Below are 17977 nucleotides of genomic sequence, written 5' to 3'. Positions count from 1 at the left end.
ATTTAAATAGTACACGATATATAATAGTTGTTATTATTTAGCAGTAAATTAAATCGAATCAAGAAAGTTTTTATATTTATTCCAATTAAATATTTTAATTGCAGTAACGAGAAGAGTAAATCGATATTATACAGAGACCAAGTTTGTGTTTTTTACAAAGTTATCTATATGTGCGATACAACATCGCGATTGAAAACATAAATAGCGAAAGATAATGCATTTTTAAGAAACGTTAAAACAAGATTGTTTAAAATATTCTTAAATTCTATTCTTGAATGTGTCAATGTTTAATTATTTTTTTGTTCAAATCATTTATCTTACCTCTTTTGTGAATCTTCGGTCGAGTTTATATTTCGTCTAACGTTTCCGAGACAATCAATATTCGGCTTACCGCAGAAACTGCGCGCATAAATCCTCTTTAATTCTGCTCCGTTTGCGAACAGAAAAACAACATTTTGAATCTGGCTTCCTCTTTGCGATAATGAGCCTCCTCTAACTTGATCCTCGCTTCTTCCAACATAATCCTCGCCTCCTCTTTCATCATGGCCGCGATGTCAACCTTTATCTGCGCCTCTGAGAGCGCGAGAAGGTGTAGTTCGTCCTCTCGTGTGGCTTTTTTCTTGCGATTATGATCGACAGAACGCATTACGGAAGGCGAAATAAAAGCATCCGAAGCGTTTGGTTCCAAATTTGTGTAGTTTTTCTCGACGTTATTCGCTGATTGATCGATTACAGGCAAATTGGTGGTTTTTTTGGCGAACGTTTTGCAACAATCATTCGCTGAAACATCAGGTGACAAAACGGCGTCGCATTCTACCTTATCAGCATCGTCGCCATCTTGTTTAAACGCGCCATTATCTGTTAAAAAATCAAATTTAACCTCAGTCTCGATATTATATATACATATGTGTAATATGTTTTCAAATATAAAGCACAATATTTTTTATTTCTTTAATTTATAATACACTACAGAAATAAATAAATTTATAACCTAAATTTTTGCAACTGTCCGCATCCTTCTTCGAGCAGGTTAGATTTAAAGGTTTGACGAAGCTTTGCAGAGTGAACGGTTCCGAATTTTTCGGCTCGAATATCACATTTGGTGGCAATCCTACATTTCTAGTAGACGTCGGTGCTTCCGTCATGTTCTGATCGTAATTTACATCTTTCCATTGATTTTTCGTCGATTCTTCGTCGTCTCTTGTCGATTGACAGGTTGCTTTTGCATTGTCATAACTTTTGAAACAAAAAAATCTTTAGATTAGTCATTTCCTTGTAATGTTTTTTTATGTAAATTTCTTACACACATGTACGGAACGTTATAAATTTTCTCGATTCGCGGTACCACACAAATAAAATCGCTTCGTAGTGTCTTGTTACGCAATTATATATTTACCGAAATTTCTTCTCCTCGCGATTGCGCTTGCAGGCTTTCATATTCTCCCAGCAACGTCTTAGCTGCACGGAAGAACGCGCGTTTCGAGGTTCGACCATGGAATTGTATTCTTGAGTGATTTGCAACCACGCCGATTTCCGCTTGCATATAGAGAGCGGATCCGGTTTTCTGTCCTCGATGATCTTGTGCTTGTTTATCAACGACAACAAAATCCTTCGCTCTTCGAAGCTGTACGTTTTGCGAGTGCCCTTCAGAGACGCGGATGCCATTTTAGTATATGACGAGCATACTGCAGCGCGAGTATTCGTTTGTTTCGATCAATTGTGCTTTTCCTAAGGGGCGTTTTCCTTATGTTTTCATTAGGTTCACTTCAGCAAGCCTGTAACATCGTTTTGTTTACGTTGTAATCTATGTCGTCTCTAACGCGTTATCCTGTTGTTCTAAAAACTCGCGTATTTTCTAGAAATTGCGCGTATCGAACGTTCAACTACAAGTGAATTAAAACGCATCTTTTACTGCAAATTGTATACATTGTTTTAATGTTTGGAATATATGCGCTTTGTCAAATATAATTTTACGTGTTTGCACTTAGTTATACCGGCATTATGCGAACGAGTTCTTGCAACAAAAGCAACATTTGAAGCTATTTTGCTTAGTTTTAAACATTTGGAGAAAATTTTCTCAAACATGTGATTGGATTTGACGTCTTCGAATCTCCGAGTGGAAATCTCTTCACGTTTTATGTGTTCCTGACGAGTGGTACGCGATGTTTCTGCCTATCGATTATTCAGATGGAATCGATAGGTGTAACCGTCGCGATTCAAGAACGCATAAAGCGCAAAGAGATTTCTCTACCGGAAGATGCTGAATCAAATTAAACATTTAAAAAGACCTTCTTCAAATATTTAAAAAAAAACTTACTCTCAATCTCAAATATGGAGGAAAGTATGTGAAGTAAGCTCGGTATTGTTGGCGTAGCTCGAGTTTTCTTCGCGCTAAATAAATACATATATTTTGTCTTTGAATTTGTGAGAACTAACTTCAAATTGTGTGTTAGAGCGCAATTGAAATTTACAAATATAATAGTTTCTTTTCGTCATCAATATCAAATAACTTTGCGCACTTCAACAATACAACACGTAAGATCAAGATGCACCATGAAGTTGGCGCTAATTTATTTATCAGTCACAGTGAATTAAATTAGTTTGATATTCGGCTGTGATACAGGTGACTATTAAGTTTTTTTTTCAAACAAATTTGCTCACCTGACCAGTTTTAGTCAATTCGGTCAAATGTTATAATGGACTCAAAGAGCACGAAGAGAGAAATCCATACGTCCCAATTATAATTTTTCGCGTTAGTTCATCCGAGAGTGCTCTTCGTTCCACTTGTGACGTTGAGGACGAAATTTACGAACAGCGTACGTCATCTAGTGGCGACACGGAACACTATGTGAGCGCTGATAGATAGCGCTGCCGTTCGCGATGCGTTTTCCAACATTTATCGCCAGTTGGCGATTATCATTCGCGATCGGGAACCCTTCAACGTATTTTGCGAACTTCTGTTCGCACATAACCCTGTTTGTCTGTATTTTTTAAGAGCGAATATTGGGCAATTGCCAAAGTAAAAAGTGTATAAAATGAGACGGCATGTTCCATTCGGCGCGACTTCTTAGCGTGCTGCTCATTCTTTTGCCGCCGATCGCGTTGTGCGATGGCGCGGACTACAAACCTTACGAGATCGACTGCAGTAACTTACGAATGGGACAGTACCTCTGTCCTCATCCCGATTATGATTTCATAGACCCGCAGACGCAGCAACCGCGCGGATGCACCAAGGAGAATAAGGCTAAAGGTAAATGCAATCGTAAATAAAATATTTGCATTCTTTACTTCCTTTATATTTCTTGCGTTTTGTTGTATTTTTTTCTCTCTTGTATACACAAGCGTGACGTGTTGCAAATAATATAACAATTAACGAAATGAAGATGTTACGAAGTTATCCAACGGATCAAATGCTTCCTTGAATCTTGGAAATTTCTGATTTCGTAATTATAATGTTACTTCTGTGTTAAATTATGTTTTTCTAACAACTTGAAGTTTGGTCCCCAAAAAGTCAAATAAGATACAGCTTCTATCTGCTAAGGCGTCTCCTAATAATTTGAAGTTTAGCTCCTGAATTTAAATATTTCAATTTGTTTAGCTCTCTTTCGAGTCTCTCTTAGAGATCTCTTTGAGGAAATTTCTGTGTGAAAGAAATTTACATAGATATGTTTCTCTTAGTATTGTGTTTAGCTGCAGATGGCCTTATATGCACAGAAACAAAGAATAATACATTCAAGAAGGATATACCTTGCAAGTGGACGTAAGTACATATTGTGCATGTGTATATTGCATATTTCGAAGTATGTTTTTTTTTTTTTCAGATTAAAGATATTTACTTCAGTATTCTTGTTTTCTTTTTAGAAATGGATATTCGTTTGAAACATCATTGTTGTTGTCAATTTTCCTTGGAATGTTTGGAGCGGATCGATTTTATCTCGGATATCCTGCTCTAGGCTTACTCAAATTGAGCACATTGGGATTTCTTTTCCTCGGCCAATTCGCCGATGTAATATTGATAGCCACACAAGTTGTAGGACCAGCTGATGGTTCGCACTATGTGATGCCATATTTTGGTGCCGGAATTACCATAATAAGGAGCAACAATTTTACGTACAAAGTGCCACAGTACGATTGTTAAGAAAAAAAATCAGCGAGCCAACGTATGAAAACAGAGGACTCGAAAAAAAAAAAAAAGTAAAAGCAATTGTATAGCCTTTGTTTGTCTGTCGCGAGCAACGATGTGCAATCCTAGATTTGTGAATTCTGTTAATAAAAATTTATATAAATATTACTTGAGATCTAATCTCCGTATTCTCTGTATATAATATAGAATAACGTTATTCTACACGTATGGGGAGAAAAATGGAAAAAATGAAAGCGAAAAAATCGAAAGAATGAAAGAGAGAAAAAGAGAGAGATAAGCTAAACATTTAACTTCTAGATATACTTTTCAACAAAATACTGTGTACATAAGTATAAAGATTTATTACTGATTTACGTATTGCCAACTGATTGTAATTAATAAAACGTTCTGTTTTTATTTCAACATGTCCTTGTTACTCATTGTTCTTTTTAGTCGCGATAAGATTTTTTCAAAGCATAATTAGCTGTGAGGACCCGCGACAATCTTAAATACCGCAATTATGAGTCAATCAGCCTTGAACGATTTGTTGCACATTTCCACTTTTAATCTATCGAAGCATATTTCGTTACGTCTCACATTTTTCCATACTTTTATTATTGATATAAAAAATCTAACTTTTGTTTTTACATCTTTAATACGCGTGAAAGTTTTTCTTAACAGTGTTTTGTATACAAATTATGCTTTGTGTTCTCGGAAACTTTGCAAAACAATTTAAAAATGTATTGCGTTACCATTTTGTTATGTGCTTCTTAACTGGCACGTTTCCGATACGAAAATACGTACGTCTGCACACCTCCCTGTCTTTATCTGGCCGATTCTTTAAGAATATTATCGTTACGTGAGTAAGAAATGACCAAAGTTGTAAAGCGACTTATTAAATCAGTCTTTTGAAAGACGCGACGTTGAGCGAGCTGTTCCGCAAGAATGTCTTCATCTGTGAAGATTACATCTCAACTTTCACTACTTGGAGTCGTGCTGTTAATTGCGATATATCATTCTGTGATAATTTCTAAAGTGAGTAATGTATAATATTTTACACGTCTATTTTTGTTTTTATATTTTTTTATAAATTTTCCATTTGTATACAATAACAAAAAAAATATTAAAGCAACTAATTTAAAAACGTGTTTTTTTTAAGTAAAAAAAAAAAACAAGATAAAAGTTTTTATATCGAAGTCTATTACATTTAATTTTGTTTTCTGATTTTAATATTAATTTTTGTACAAAAAACATTTGCAGCACGCCAACAACGAGAAAGAAAGTGTTAGCAAGTCGCAAGTATTTCGATATCGGCGAGCGATTCAGTCTGCTACACATTATTGCAGATCGAATCAGTATTACGATCAGAAAGAAGGAAGATGCTTAGGTGTGCCGGGAGGAGGTAAAGTGCTTCACGTTGAAAACGGACGATCATGTGGCAACAACATTCTGAAACCACATTGCGAGAGTCCCTTGTATTATCACATCTGCAAAAAGGACAAATCGATTCTGGCGCAATGTTCGAGCAAACAGATCTTTGACAATCGTCTTCAACGATGCGTCCAGTACGACACGATCACATTAACTCCCAGTACTATTAACCCGCATAATCAGCACCAGTATGATCACGTGCAGGTTCCGAATTGCACAAAACCCGGTCGATTTCCCGTGCCCGGCTATTGCTTCATGTTTTACTCGTGTGAATCGAATGGACATCGGCTCTACCAGAGCGTCTTCAAATGTCCGCAAAATACGGGATATCAAGTAGACAAAGAAATCTGCGCTGTTTTATCCGATTGCAAAAATGATGACTCAGTGGACTCGAAAATTTGCGTTTCAGATGCACCGGAAGAAATTGTGGAGTTGCGAAATTTCGGTGGAGCTACGGAACAAACTGTCGAATCAACTTCCGAAAGAGTCGCAGAAACTGCAACCGAGTCTCTTGTAAAAAGAGCGAATAATGATGATCGGACGGAGATGAAAGTGAGTTCAAGTACTGAAACTGGTGATTCGTATTTGACATCGACGGTGAGTAATGGTCCAGAATTCTTTTCAATCAACGACGCGTCGACGCATCAGGATGAAGAAACACAGAACACAACCACCGAACAGTACAAAACTAATGATGACGTAACAGAAACTGTACAGAACTCAAGGACTGAAGCTATCGACCCATATTTGACATCGACAGCAAGTAATATACTAAAATCCTTTTCGATCAATGACGCGTCAACGCGGTTGAATGAAGAAATACAGAACACAACCACCGAATATCACGATATCAATGATGACGTAACGGAAACTGTACAGAACTCAAGTACTGAAGTTGTTGACCCATATTTGGCCTCGACAGTAAGTGATATACCAGAGTCCTCTTTGATCAATGACGCGTCAACACAATCAGACGAAGAAATACAGAATACAACCACTGAGCAATACAAAACTGATGATGACATAACAGAAACTATACAGAATTCAAGTCCTGAAACTATTGATCCATATTTGACATCAACCACAAGTGATGTACTAAAATCTTTTTCGTTCAATGACGCGTCAACACAATCAGACGAAGAAATGCAGAATACAACCACCGAACAATATAAAACTGACGATGACACAACAGAAAGTATACAGAATTCAAGTTCTGAAACTATTGATCCATATTTAACATCGACAGCAAGTGATATACCAAAATCCTTTCCGATCAATGACGCGTCAACGCAGTTGAATGAAGAAATACAGAACACAACCACCGAATATTACAAAATCGATGATGACGTAACGGAAACTGTGCAGAATTCAAGCACTGAAGCTGTTGATCCACACTCGACAGTAAGCGATGTGCCAGAATCTTTCTCTAATACGTCACCGCAGTTGGAAGAAACACGAAGTGCAATCACAGAACAGTATGAAGATGACAACAGAACAGCAACATTATCGAATTTTACCCCTGAAATGACTGATCAAGGTCCAACGTCAGAAATAAATGACGTATCAGCGACCACGAGCAATCCGTACAGTAACGCCTTCGATACATCTACGTCAGTATCTGATACAATGGTATCGCAAAAAACCGTCGATATTTATGAACATACTACGGAAGAATTATCGGAAACTACTCCTTCAATAGAGAGTAAATCTGCTGACACCGACTTGCACGAGACTGGAGAAATTACCACACAACATTCACGCGAAAATACTGATGATGATGCAGAATTATCGACCACAATTGCCGCTTTTATTCTGAGACATACAACCACACCAATGGACAGTACAACTGTGACACCTATTGTACAAAATATACCTGCAGTTTCAGAAAAAACTGATTTGGTAACGCAAAACAGCTCGGAAGGACTGCCTGAGTAATTATTGATTAAAAAACTAAACAAATGAGATGATAATCAAATGTTTATCCAATATTCTTTCATGAAAAAAAGTTAAATTTAAATGTGGAATTTAATTAAATGTTATTAAATTTAATTTCTATCGGACAAGGAATAAGATTGGAATCGTAGAAAAGGTATGTGTAATATAAATATTACAAACATGTAGATAAAATAATTTATTATACTTTTTTTTTTAATAATAATTTCTCAAAATTTGTTTCCCATTTTTGAGGTAGAGTTGCGATCAATTTAAACGTAAAACAAAATCGTTTTTTACTTCAGATAAGAAAAAAGGAACTTACTTTTCATAACAAAAAATAAATAAATAATACCGTATACCGAGAGACACGATTATTTGTTCCGATAAAATTGACATAATTCTAAATCTCATTGTCATTACATGTTCTCTTTTTCTTGCTCGTTAACGAGTGTGTAATAGACGCCTTTTTGTTTAATTAGTTCCGTATGCGTGCCCATCTAAGAAAAGAACGTTGTACATATTTTATTTATACATTAACCTAACGCGATATCGCGTAAATCTTATTATCGATATTAAAGCCTCACCTCCACAATAACACCACGTTGTAATACGACGATTATGTCAGCATTTTTAACAGTACTCAACCTATGAGCGATCACAAGTACCGTTCTTCCTTTTGTAGCGTTTTCAATTGCCTTTTGAACGACTCTCTCGCTTTCATAGTCCAACGCGCTAAACGTTGAGACACAAATAAATAATTACCAAGACAGATCTACTTGACCTACCTGATCCACCTCGCTGTTACTCGTACCTTGTTGCCTCATCCAAAATTAAAACAGATGGTTGTTTCAACAAAGCTCTAGCAATGGCAACTCGTTGCTTTTGTCCACCCGAGAGCTGTGTGCCTCTTTCTCCAACCTCGGTCGCGTAACCATCCGGGAACTTAGTTATAAATTCGTGAGCGTTCGCTTCTTTAGCTGCCTCGATGACCTGGATTGAAATCGAAGTATATATAAAAATATTACTAATATTACATCATATAAAAAATAACAACATTCTGCATTTACCTCATCATTCGTTGCGTCTTGTCTTCCGTATCTAATGTTTTCCATAATACTAGTAGCGAATAAAGTAGGTTCCTGATTGATGTATCCCAGAACGTTACCTCTGAGATAACTCGAATTCAAAGATCTGATATCTCGATTGTCGATTGTAATAGAACCTTCATCGACATCGTAGAACCTACAATTTTACAATTCGATTGTTTTTATCAATCTTCCACGATCATTGTCATAAAAAACCCATACCTTTCTAATAACGCAGCCACGGTTGATTTACCATTACCGCTGGTACCGACTATTGCCACGGTCTTTCCCGCAGGAATATGTAAATTGAAATTCTTCAAAATCACGTGATCCGGTCTAGTAGGATAACTAAACTTTACATCCTTAAAAACTATGTTCCCCGCCATAGACTGGTCTGTGATTATGTCGCCACCAGTCATCATTGGAGAAGGAGGTATATCTAAATACTACAAAAAAAATCAATTATATCTAGTAGTTTTTAGCGAGAAATGACGTGGACATAATCTATGATTAATATACTACCTGGAAAACTCTAGCACCTGCACTTTGTCCCCTAACAAAAGTTCCAAAGAGCACCGACAGCTGACTTAATGATCTCTGTATGGTTTGCGTAGCCATCAAGAACGCCATGAGATCTCCCGGAGACAACTGTCCTGTGGAAAGCAGCTGCCCGCCGAAGTACAGCGTGGAAAGTAGAATGCCGTTAAGCAATAAATTTGTTCCTGCTTGAAAGAAACCAATACCAAAACCCAATTTTTCGTACAGTTCACACGAACGTTCGATCTCTTTGTAAAACATTTCCGCCTCTTTCTCTTCCGCCGCGAAAGCTCTTACCTGATAAAAAAATAAAAGTAAAAGGGCAAGTTGCGATATAAACTTTGTAACATTATAGTATTTTAAACGGTTATTTGTCGTCTAATACCGTTCGAATGTTTTGTATAGCTTCCTCGCAAACGGCAGTTGATTTTGCAACTTGATTTTGCGCCTCCATAGACAGTTTGCGCAAACTTTTTCCCAGAAGAGTGCCAATGAAAATTATCGCAGGCAAACTGAATACCACCAGAGTGGTCAATTGTGGCGATATCACTATTACAGAGACGACACAACCGATAATTTGCGTAAAGCTTCTCAAGCCTTGAGAAATGCAGGTCTTAAATGAGCTTTTAAAGTCTTGAATATCACTGGTCAATCGACTTACTATTTCACCAGAACGTGTTTTGTCAAAGAACGCTACGTCTTGCATGATAATAGACCTGAACAAATCCTGACGTAAGCTCACCGCGACTTTTTCACCGACATGTGAGAGTGTATAAATATATACGAAGGTAAAGAATGCCTGGAAAAAAAATCTTAGATATCACAACTGATATAAATATGTACAGATACCGGAGTGTAAGTTATGTTGTTCTGATTTAAACAATTATACCTGTGCAATGTACATCCGTGCGAGTGTAAAAGCTGGTTGAGTAAGCTGCAAGATGACTTGTTTTGCAGAATCACTTTTGTTCTTACAAATTTCTGTGAGCACATTTATGACACTTCCAACACACTGTGGTATTTGAATGTTTAACAGTGCAACTATCAGTGCGCTCTACAAGCACAGAGCAATATTATTTGAAGCAATACTATAAAGACTTTTAAGTTACAAATACTTACTGAAAGTGCTAATAATAAGTACCAAATATGTGGATACAAATACTTGAAGAATTTTCTCCATTCAAAATTGAATTCAGGATCTTGAGGTTTTATGTCGCTTATTCTTTTGGCTTCTCTGCATATCACAATTTGATCGTGTGATTTTAAAATGTAAGCAGCTGTTACTCCAAATCCGCCAAAGCCAAACTTGAAAATGTAGGAAGAAAGCTTGGATTCTTTCACATTTTCTTTGGCACAACTCTGAGCGACTTTTGTAAATTCACGTTTTGTTACTTCCCATACTCTCTGACTCTTTCCTTGTATAATGTTTTTCTGAATGGAATACCTAAAATATTTAATTACAATTAAGTTTTTAAAAACAATTTAATTCTACGAACTTGATAATTTATATTGATTAATAAATTATGCCTGATAATTACCGTGAAATTACCGAATAATTGTTATGACACTTGAATAATACAGCGCGCAGCACAGTCATTTTTCAAAATATAATTCGTACAGGCGTTAAATTATTCTAACTTGTGTTAATATATAGATTTTGTGTTATTTGTATATTAAATCTGCATTAATGTAAGACGCATTTTTGCCAGTGATTACCGTAACATCTCGCGTGTCACGGACATGACGGACAGATTTTAATTAACAATTTGGATGAAGGTTAACTAATAATACATCGAGGGCAGCGCCATTTTTCAACGCGACCATGAGATCGTTGTAGTTTCGCGAACTTCCCACAGATGGCGCTCGGTGTATCAACAAGCTGAAGTTGCAGCTTACGAATTTCCAATTGTGGCGTCTTGAAGAAGATACTCGCGCGTTTCGAAGAGAGAAAAGTTTGTATAAAACAAACCAAAAAAGAAGACGTTCAGACACTATTCAGAATCTGAGTATTCTCGAGGTTGATTCATTCAAGCAGTAATCGAGAAACAAGATGAGAACGGGACCGATTCGAATAGTTCTTTTGCGTCTCAGGTAAAGGATGAGAATCAGACACGTTTCTGAGATTCCTCTTACATTTTAACGTACAATCTTGATGAACGAGAGTTCGCGTATATTTTACGAAGTATATCTTTGTCTACTATGTATAAAATTCATCGAGCTCTGAATGAATAGACGAAGATTACGCGCGTCATGTTTATTATTTGTATAGTAGATACGTATGTACATAAAGATACGCGCCATTATCGGAAGACACTTTTGTCAATCCGCCATATTCGTAATTTACTTGTTGACTTTCTCAACTTGCAGGTATTCGCGATTTGTTACATCTCTTCCCGGACTGTGTGTGTGTGTGCGCGCGCGCGCGCGCGCGTGAGTTTGCCACGTGCCCTCCAACCGCCCACGACATCGAGAATCGTCACGAGGAAGCAAAGTACAAAAAGGTAAAAAAAAAAAAAAGACAGACTTTGATCACTAAGCTAATACATGTCGCGCGCGCGCGCGTCCGGATAAAAAAGCTCGAAAATTGCGCCTCGACGAAGGGGTCTGGCGTCGGATGAATGGGAGGGGGCTTGCGCTGGGCCCTAAAAAGACCTAATCGCCCCGGCAAACTCTTTGAACGGCGAGTATAATGACGTGTATTTATGTATTCGCCGCGTTTAATTGCCTGTGCGGCTATTAGCGCTACTCCACACGCCTTCCCAGCCGGGGGTTTGACTGCTACTTGCGGCTGGGGAGAGTAAGTACTTGTATTCTTGTGCGCGCGAGAAGTCTCTGCCGATACATATTTGAAATTTGTCCAATTTCGGGGAAATGAGAATAATTGCGAGCAGAGATTCTGAATAAATTTGTTGTTTTAATTTTATTTTTAATCCTGGGGGATGAAGAATCTTGAAATTTCCAGAGAAAAAACACATGCGTGTCTTTTAGAAGATAGAATTTGAAAATAAAATTTGAGAGAGAAACTGCGTAGAAATTTATAATTATGCACAATTGTGAAAATAATTACGGACTTTTATGCAAGTGCGTAATTACTGCATCTGCAGGTACTTGCTTAATTTCTAAGTGTTTTTTATTTCTCTAGAATAAGCGAATCTTGCGCTGTGTGTGACAAAGACACGAAAATGAGGAGAACTAGAAAATGACAATCTTGATGTGTCAACTACTGCTATTCTCCGACTGCATTCGACAGCGTTATCAATGTTAGCGCGCATCTTGTGATTCTAATTGCTCTTTGTTACACATCGCGCGCGTTGTATTCCAAAACTTGTTGCAGCGTGTTCGAAGTCGACGAAATCGCGGTGTCTTTCACTTGTCGCGTTTTGCAACACTTCTAATTTAATTGAAAAAAATGTCTATGTACCATCTTAAAAATTTTGAAGAAAATACTTTGAGTAAGAAATTTTAAATAACAAGAAAAAACTATTGTGTACGAACATGTGCGTGTAATTTTGAAAAAAATCAGTGCGACATGTATTTCCGATTTTTCTCTTTGCAAGCGCAGTTTGTTGACTGTACTTGTATGCGAAAAAGTCTGTCAGTTTTTCTTTTTTTTTTCATCATTTATCTGTGAATAGAACGGGAGAGAGTAAGCTGTTATAAAGCGCGTGTTTTTCGAGAATGCTCTTTACGAATGTCGAAAGAATATCTTGCAAACGAGTTTGCGTCATCTGCGGCACTCAGCATACTCGGAGAACGGCGCGGGAGGAACTTCACATTAAACCCTTCCTCTCGGATCTACAAAAGCCATCGAGTCGAGGTCGCCCCTTTAACCCAGATTTGCGCGATTGCTCGCCTTATCGCGCGTCGCTTTAATATTTTTCGAATCCACGATGTTTCAAGAGATTGAGAGTCATTTGTGTGTACTGTGAAAAACACAATACAACGAAAAGAAAATTTTTTTGCACGCTTATGGCAAAGAATTTATTATTACGAAAACATTGATTAATACATTAGAAAGCTGTGTAAAAACAAATAACGAAAAAGTCGAACATCACGGAAAATTCTATTTTTTTAAAGAAACAACGCGGTCCTGTGACCTCGTGTCGGTCGTGAAAAAAAAAACCATGTGCATTGTCTCTTTGCAAACATATATCTCCGTAAAACGCTCTGAAATCAGTGCATTCATACATCGTACAAGAATTCAATAGCAAGCGAGATTTTTTTTTTTTTTTTTTTTTTTTGTGAAGGAAGTTGTTTCACGCTGCTAAATCCGTGGCAGACGAAAACGGGAAGAATAGCAAACGGAGAAGAGCGAAAGAGAGAGAATTCAAGTATAAGCGCTGCGACAGTTTGCCGCGCCGTGACGGCCAAAGAATGGACCAAATGAAGCCTTCTAAATTTCAACACCCTCTTCGTCGCCGAATTTCCCCCCGTGTGTGTCGACTTCCCGCCGTCTTTCTCCGCAACTCTCTCCTTTCGCCGCTCTCCTTCCTTTTTCTTCGCGTTCCCCGAGTGATTCGCGAAGTCGCGGCAACGGTGGTGACGGGGTACGAAAAGCCTCGTCCGTGAAATACACGCGGTGTGCAGGTGCCGACGACGGAACCGTCGCAGGGGTGGCGATGACGCAAAGTCAGCGCGGGCCAATGGACTCGGGCTCTGGGAAACAGCCGGAGCGGTGGCACCGACTGCCGGCTCGCGATTGGGCGTGGCTCCAGGGGGCGCCCTCGACTGCCTCCCCTATGCCGGGGGTGGGAGCGAATCCCCAAAGTGTGCCCCGGGGTATAATATCATACCGCTAGGTGGATAAATAGACGTAGCGCGCGGCGAGGCTACGTTGGTGCGCGCCGCGGGAAGAGACGGGGATGGAGAGAAGGAGGAGGAGGAGGAGAGGCCCACGGGAAGAAAAGGGGGAGCAAGGATGTGAGAAAGGGATGAACGAAGAGAGACAGAGGTTTCGGGGATCTGCGAAACGCCGCATAGGTAGGACACGAGAGGAGGTGAAGAGGAGAAGGAGGAGGAAGAGGAGGAGGAGGAGGTCGCGGATGGTTGCTTGAGGCCAGCCAGGGAAGAGGTGGGGTTTATAGGTCTGGTTAGAAAATGGTCGTGGCAGGGGTGACGGGATGCACGAGGAGGAATCGCGTGCGGCTGTGCGCGCAACGACGACAACGACGACGGCGGACTAGAACAAATAATGGTTGTAGTCAGCCTCAGCTTCCGAGAGGTATTTTCCAGTCACATGAATCGCTCGGGCACGCTTGGCGGAGAATGTGGAAACCCTCCTTCGAAGGGCACGCTCGTGACTCTCCTCGTGAGACGCTGCTCGCGAGGAAGCTGACCTACGACGAGAGGCGCATTGGCGAATTCGAAGGACAGAGAGCATTAAAGAGCTTTTTTTTCTTTCTTTTCACAGCTGCACTTGTTTTTTTTTATATATCTTACTATTTTTCAAAATGTACATATTTCGGTACATACTCATTTTTGTCCTACGAAAGTATAGTGCAACTAAAACGAACAACATTTATTTGTTTGATAAAGTTGTTATCAAGCACTTCGAAATTTCGAACAAATGTTTGAATGCCGTTCGAGAGATTTGTCGTCGTTGCAAATAATTTATTATCTTCGAGATGAAAAAAAAAAAAAAAAATACTTTCTCACAAAAACAAGGAATTAATTCGGCTTACATATTTGAAAATCTTTCGGAGAGAAATTTATCGCGCGCAGAAAAATTTGCGCGTTGTACTAAAATTCTCTTAACAAACTCTTGATCGAATTTACGTAGTTGTGCACTTTGAAGTTTATCGAATACGTTTTTTTAATCGCTTTCAATAAAGATTCCACAATCTTTGCGAATACAGACGTTTTGAGAGATACAATTGCAGTGAACAAGCAATATCGCGCATCTTGTTTGCGGTAACTCGAGAAACGTCAAAAATTGGCCATTTTTTCGAAATACAGATATTTCGCTGAATCGCAATTCTATTACATAGACGAGTAAATGGGTCTTTTTCTACAGAATGTGAGTTACATTCGTATACGATGCGTTTCAACACACACCGTTTGTACTCACACGAGATACTCTACATGACAATATACATATATGTACATATACAAAACAATTTGACTTAGCCGTTTGAGAGCCGAACGGCACGCGATCGCGCGCCTCTCTTGTTTCATCATACGAAAAAATGCCAGCGAATACTCGGCATTTAAAAATGATGAAAGTATGTTTTTTTCAGCTGAACTCGAGTCACAAATCTGTTTGAAAAGTTCATGAAAAAAAAACTTCGTAGACGTACTTTTTTAAATAATGAAAATGTGATTCACACACGCGCGTTACCGTTTGATGATTTTTTGGAAAATTCAATTTTCCTTAAAGGAACAAAAATGTGTGCAATTCGAATAAAATTCTTTTTCTCCAAAAAAAAAGAAAAAAAACGCCGTTTCAAATTCCGTATGTATGAGAATTCTGTGTATAGATGTGCTATATTCGCGTTGTAAATATGTCTTCGGCACTTTCAGTTGCCACGTTTCGGATCCGCGGAAGTAAATAGCGAAGCAAAGAATCCGCTGGCGTGCGGGGAAGCGATATCGGTGGATCTAGTGCGGGGAAAACGAGCTATCATCGAGAAAAGCTGTCGCGCCTGAAGCAGCGGGAGCTGCTATCGCGTCTCGCATGCGATTTTGTAGAATGCTGAGCGCAGTGTGTAGCGGAACAGGATGTTGTCAGCTGAAATTAAATTTTCCTCCTAGAGCGGCGGGTCGCTCGGCAACCTGATATTGTGGGCGTTAAGCTACGTACACATCTACAACACAGCGCGCGCTGATGACGCTGCAGTGAGATATTCTCTTTTGCCACAATCTCGGTAATAATCGTATCGAGAAAATAATAATCCATTCAATCTTCAGCCATTAACGCGGATTAAGACTTACATGAAATTCCATTGCGATTATTTTAACTTCCTCCCGCAGTGATTAAAATTCTATTTTTTTCTCCGACGATTGTCAATTTATATGAAGAATACATTTAGAAAAATGTATATTTAGAACAGAATACATCAATTTTTTTCAGAACATAATGTTGTAACGGATTTCGAAAAAAATTATTGATCGTTTTTTAGAAGTTAGCGTTAACCCGACACAAATGTTTTTATTTTACAGAATCACAAAAACAATGCGCTCGTATGGCGCCCTGGAATCCCTTCTCTTCGATCTTGGCGAAAAAACCTCGCAACAATGGCGGAACACTCAGTTTTCTTGGACTTTCCCCGCTTGGTTACTCCTAGGGTAGCGGATAAATGGCTACCTCGTTTCCCGTGCACCCTTGAAGTTGATTGTATCAGGAGACGGGAGGGAAAAGAACTGTTGAAAGAGCGGACAAAGGAACGGGCAAAAGAACGTAGCAGGAAGCGGGGAACGAAGCGGATGACATCGCCTTCCACGACGCGACCATTCAACGTGTTTCGCAACAACACGGTGAGTTATCATGAATGAAACAAATATGGATACTCAAAATTTATTTTGAACAAATAATCAAGCAATTTAAGTTTTCTATCAAAAGTCTTTGAAAATGTTTGCTGAACTTTTTGCGTATTCTGGTTCAGAACGAAATGTCGAAGTGATATGTACAAAAATCCTGTTTAATTGAAGAAAACGAGGATTTACCGAATCGCGTGTAGGCGTGGCGTACGAGTTTTTCACAAATCAAATTAATTTTCTTTATCCAAACTTATACGTGAATGTCCAACGAGATCAATATTTACAGCATTTATTTCTGTTTGTTGTTGCACAAAAACTTACACAAAAGTCACTTTACGCGTTTGATATTAAATACTTACATCAACGACGTCGAAATTATTGAAACGGTATAATTAAATCTCGAAGGTAATTAATTAGAAGCTTTAATAAGCTTTTTCAATTTAGAAGTTTTCCACTTTCGTTTATTTGCTCGATCGCAATTCGAAAGTCCTCGTTTATTTATCGTACTGTTAACGCAACGATGAAAACATTTTCCATGAAATCGTCATCGTCGAGAATTAATCGCACGTATGTATCCTCGCGTTAGCCAAAAATAACGTTCTCGATCCAAAGATAATCGTGCGCAAAAATCTTTGCGCAAAACAAATAAATATCGGCATCAGATGGTTCGGATACTAAATGCGGGATTTACGAATGTACGGGCGAAAATAGCGAGCCCGCGATTTGCGGACAAACACAAATTCATATTCTTGGATAATATCTATGAATTATTCGAACGCGCTGTATTGTCATCGCGTGTGGTGGCTTATGAGCTCGGCTGTCCTTTCTTGATACCTGGGGATCACTTTTGAAATAAATGATCCTCGGTGCGGTTCGCGCGATCAACGACATCACCATTAACGACCCTCTCTCGATCGTCGAAAGAGAGAGAGGGGGCGAAAGAGAGAGAGAGTGCACGGTGACGGGGTTGATCGCTATAAATTACGACCGGCATTAGATCGTAAAACTGTGGGGCGCGACGATCGATTTGTTTGCGGGATCGTCGCGCATCACCGAGGGACCGGCCCGATTCGATGGCCGCGCTGCCGTTTCATCGGGATCGCAATTATTGCCTCGGAGAACGGTTATTAGAAGTAAATAGTTCCACCCGGCTGGATAATAGACGCGGCTGTGTCTGTTGATTCCTATTCAACCGCGATGACGCCAATATCGAACTATTCTTCAATATCATGACACAGTGTTTCAATATCATGACTAGTGTTACTAAGTCCACGTTGTTGATTAACTTTGAACGGATAAAAAATATTGGAAGAGAAAATTGACGTGATCTAATAATCGATATTAATCTAGTTGTGCTATTTTTTTTGAAGAAGAAACTACTATTAGTAAA

The 17977-nt window shown here is 38.8% G+C and overlaps 4 protein-coding genes across 5 annotated transcripts; 2 read left to right on the top strand and 2 right to left on the bottom strand.

Moving 5' to 3' along the window:
- Positions 1-100: 100 nt before the first annotated feature.
- Positions 101-2772, bottom strand: LOC109855586. The gene is made up of 4 exons (XM_020430015.1): positions 2662-2772; positions 1397-1775; positions 992-1236; positions 101-858 (listed from the first exon to the last, which is right to left on the bottom strand). Exons 2-4 carry the CDS (start codon positions 1663-1665, stop codon positions 419-421), a joined length of 954 nt encoding a protein of 317 aa, XP_020285604.1. The 5' UTR covers positions 1666-1775; positions 2662-2772; the 3' UTR covers positions 101-418.
- Positions 2773-2910: 138 nt separating this feature from the next.
- Positions 2911-4459, top strand: LOC109855587 (TM2 domain-containing protein CG10795). Its single transcript, XM_020430017.1, has 3 exons — positions 2911-3250; positions 3679-3760; positions 3862-4459. The coding sequence occupies exons 1-3, from the start codon at positions 3046-3048 to the stop codon at positions 4136-4138; spliced, it is 564 nt and encodes a 187-aa protein (XP_020285606.1). The 5' UTR covers positions 2911-3045; the 3' UTR covers positions 4139-4459.
- Positions 4460-4979: 520 nt separating this feature from the next.
- On the top strand, positions 4980-7510 carry LOC109855583. Its single transcript, XM_020430012.1, has 2 exons — positions 4980-5158; positions 5384-7510. The coding sequence occupies exons 1-2, from the start codon at positions 5069-5071 to the stop codon at positions 7487-7489; spliced, it is 2196 nt and encodes a 731-aa protein (XP_020285601.1). The 5' UTR covers positions 4980-5068; the 3' UTR covers positions 7490-7510.
- Positions 7511-7892: 382 nt separating this feature from the next.
- Positions 7893-10922, bottom strand: LOC109855585 (ATP-binding cassette sub-family B member 8, mitochondrial). Of its 2 annotated transcripts, XM_020430013.1 has the most exons (10): positions 10650-10922; positions 10231-10555; positions 10001-10165; positions 9497-9910; positions 9097-9408; positions 8797-9020; positions 8557-8731; positions 8301-8479; positions 8074-8221; positions 7893-7986 (listed from the first exon to the last, which is right to left on the bottom strand). In XM_020430013.1, the coding sequence occupies exons 1-10, from the start codon at positions 10706-10708 to the stop codon at positions 7906-7908; spliced, it is 2082 nt and encodes a 693-aa protein (XP_020285602.1). In that variant the 5' UTR covers positions 10709-10922; the 3' UTR covers positions 7893-7905. The 2 variants fall into 2 exon arrangements, with proteins under 2 accessions (XP_020285602.1, XP_020285603.1); XM_020430014.1 differs by lacking the exon at positions 10650-10922 and having other exon boundaries at positions 10253-10391.
- Positions 10923-17977: the final 7055 nt, after the last annotated feature.

This window comes from Pseudomyrmex gracilis, unplaced genomic scaffold (genome assembly GCF_002006095.1).
Source record: "Pseudomyrmex gracilis isolate BER0280 unplaced genomic scaffold, ASM200609v1 scaffold_93, whole genome shotgun sequence".
In the NCBI taxonomy this organism is placed as follows: Eukaryota; Metazoa; Arthropoda; class Insecta; order Hymenoptera; family Formicidae; genus Pseudomyrmex; species Pseudomyrmex gracilis.
Note: the sequence above shows the minus strand (reverse complement) of the source record. Positions and strands in the feature narration are given on the sequence as shown.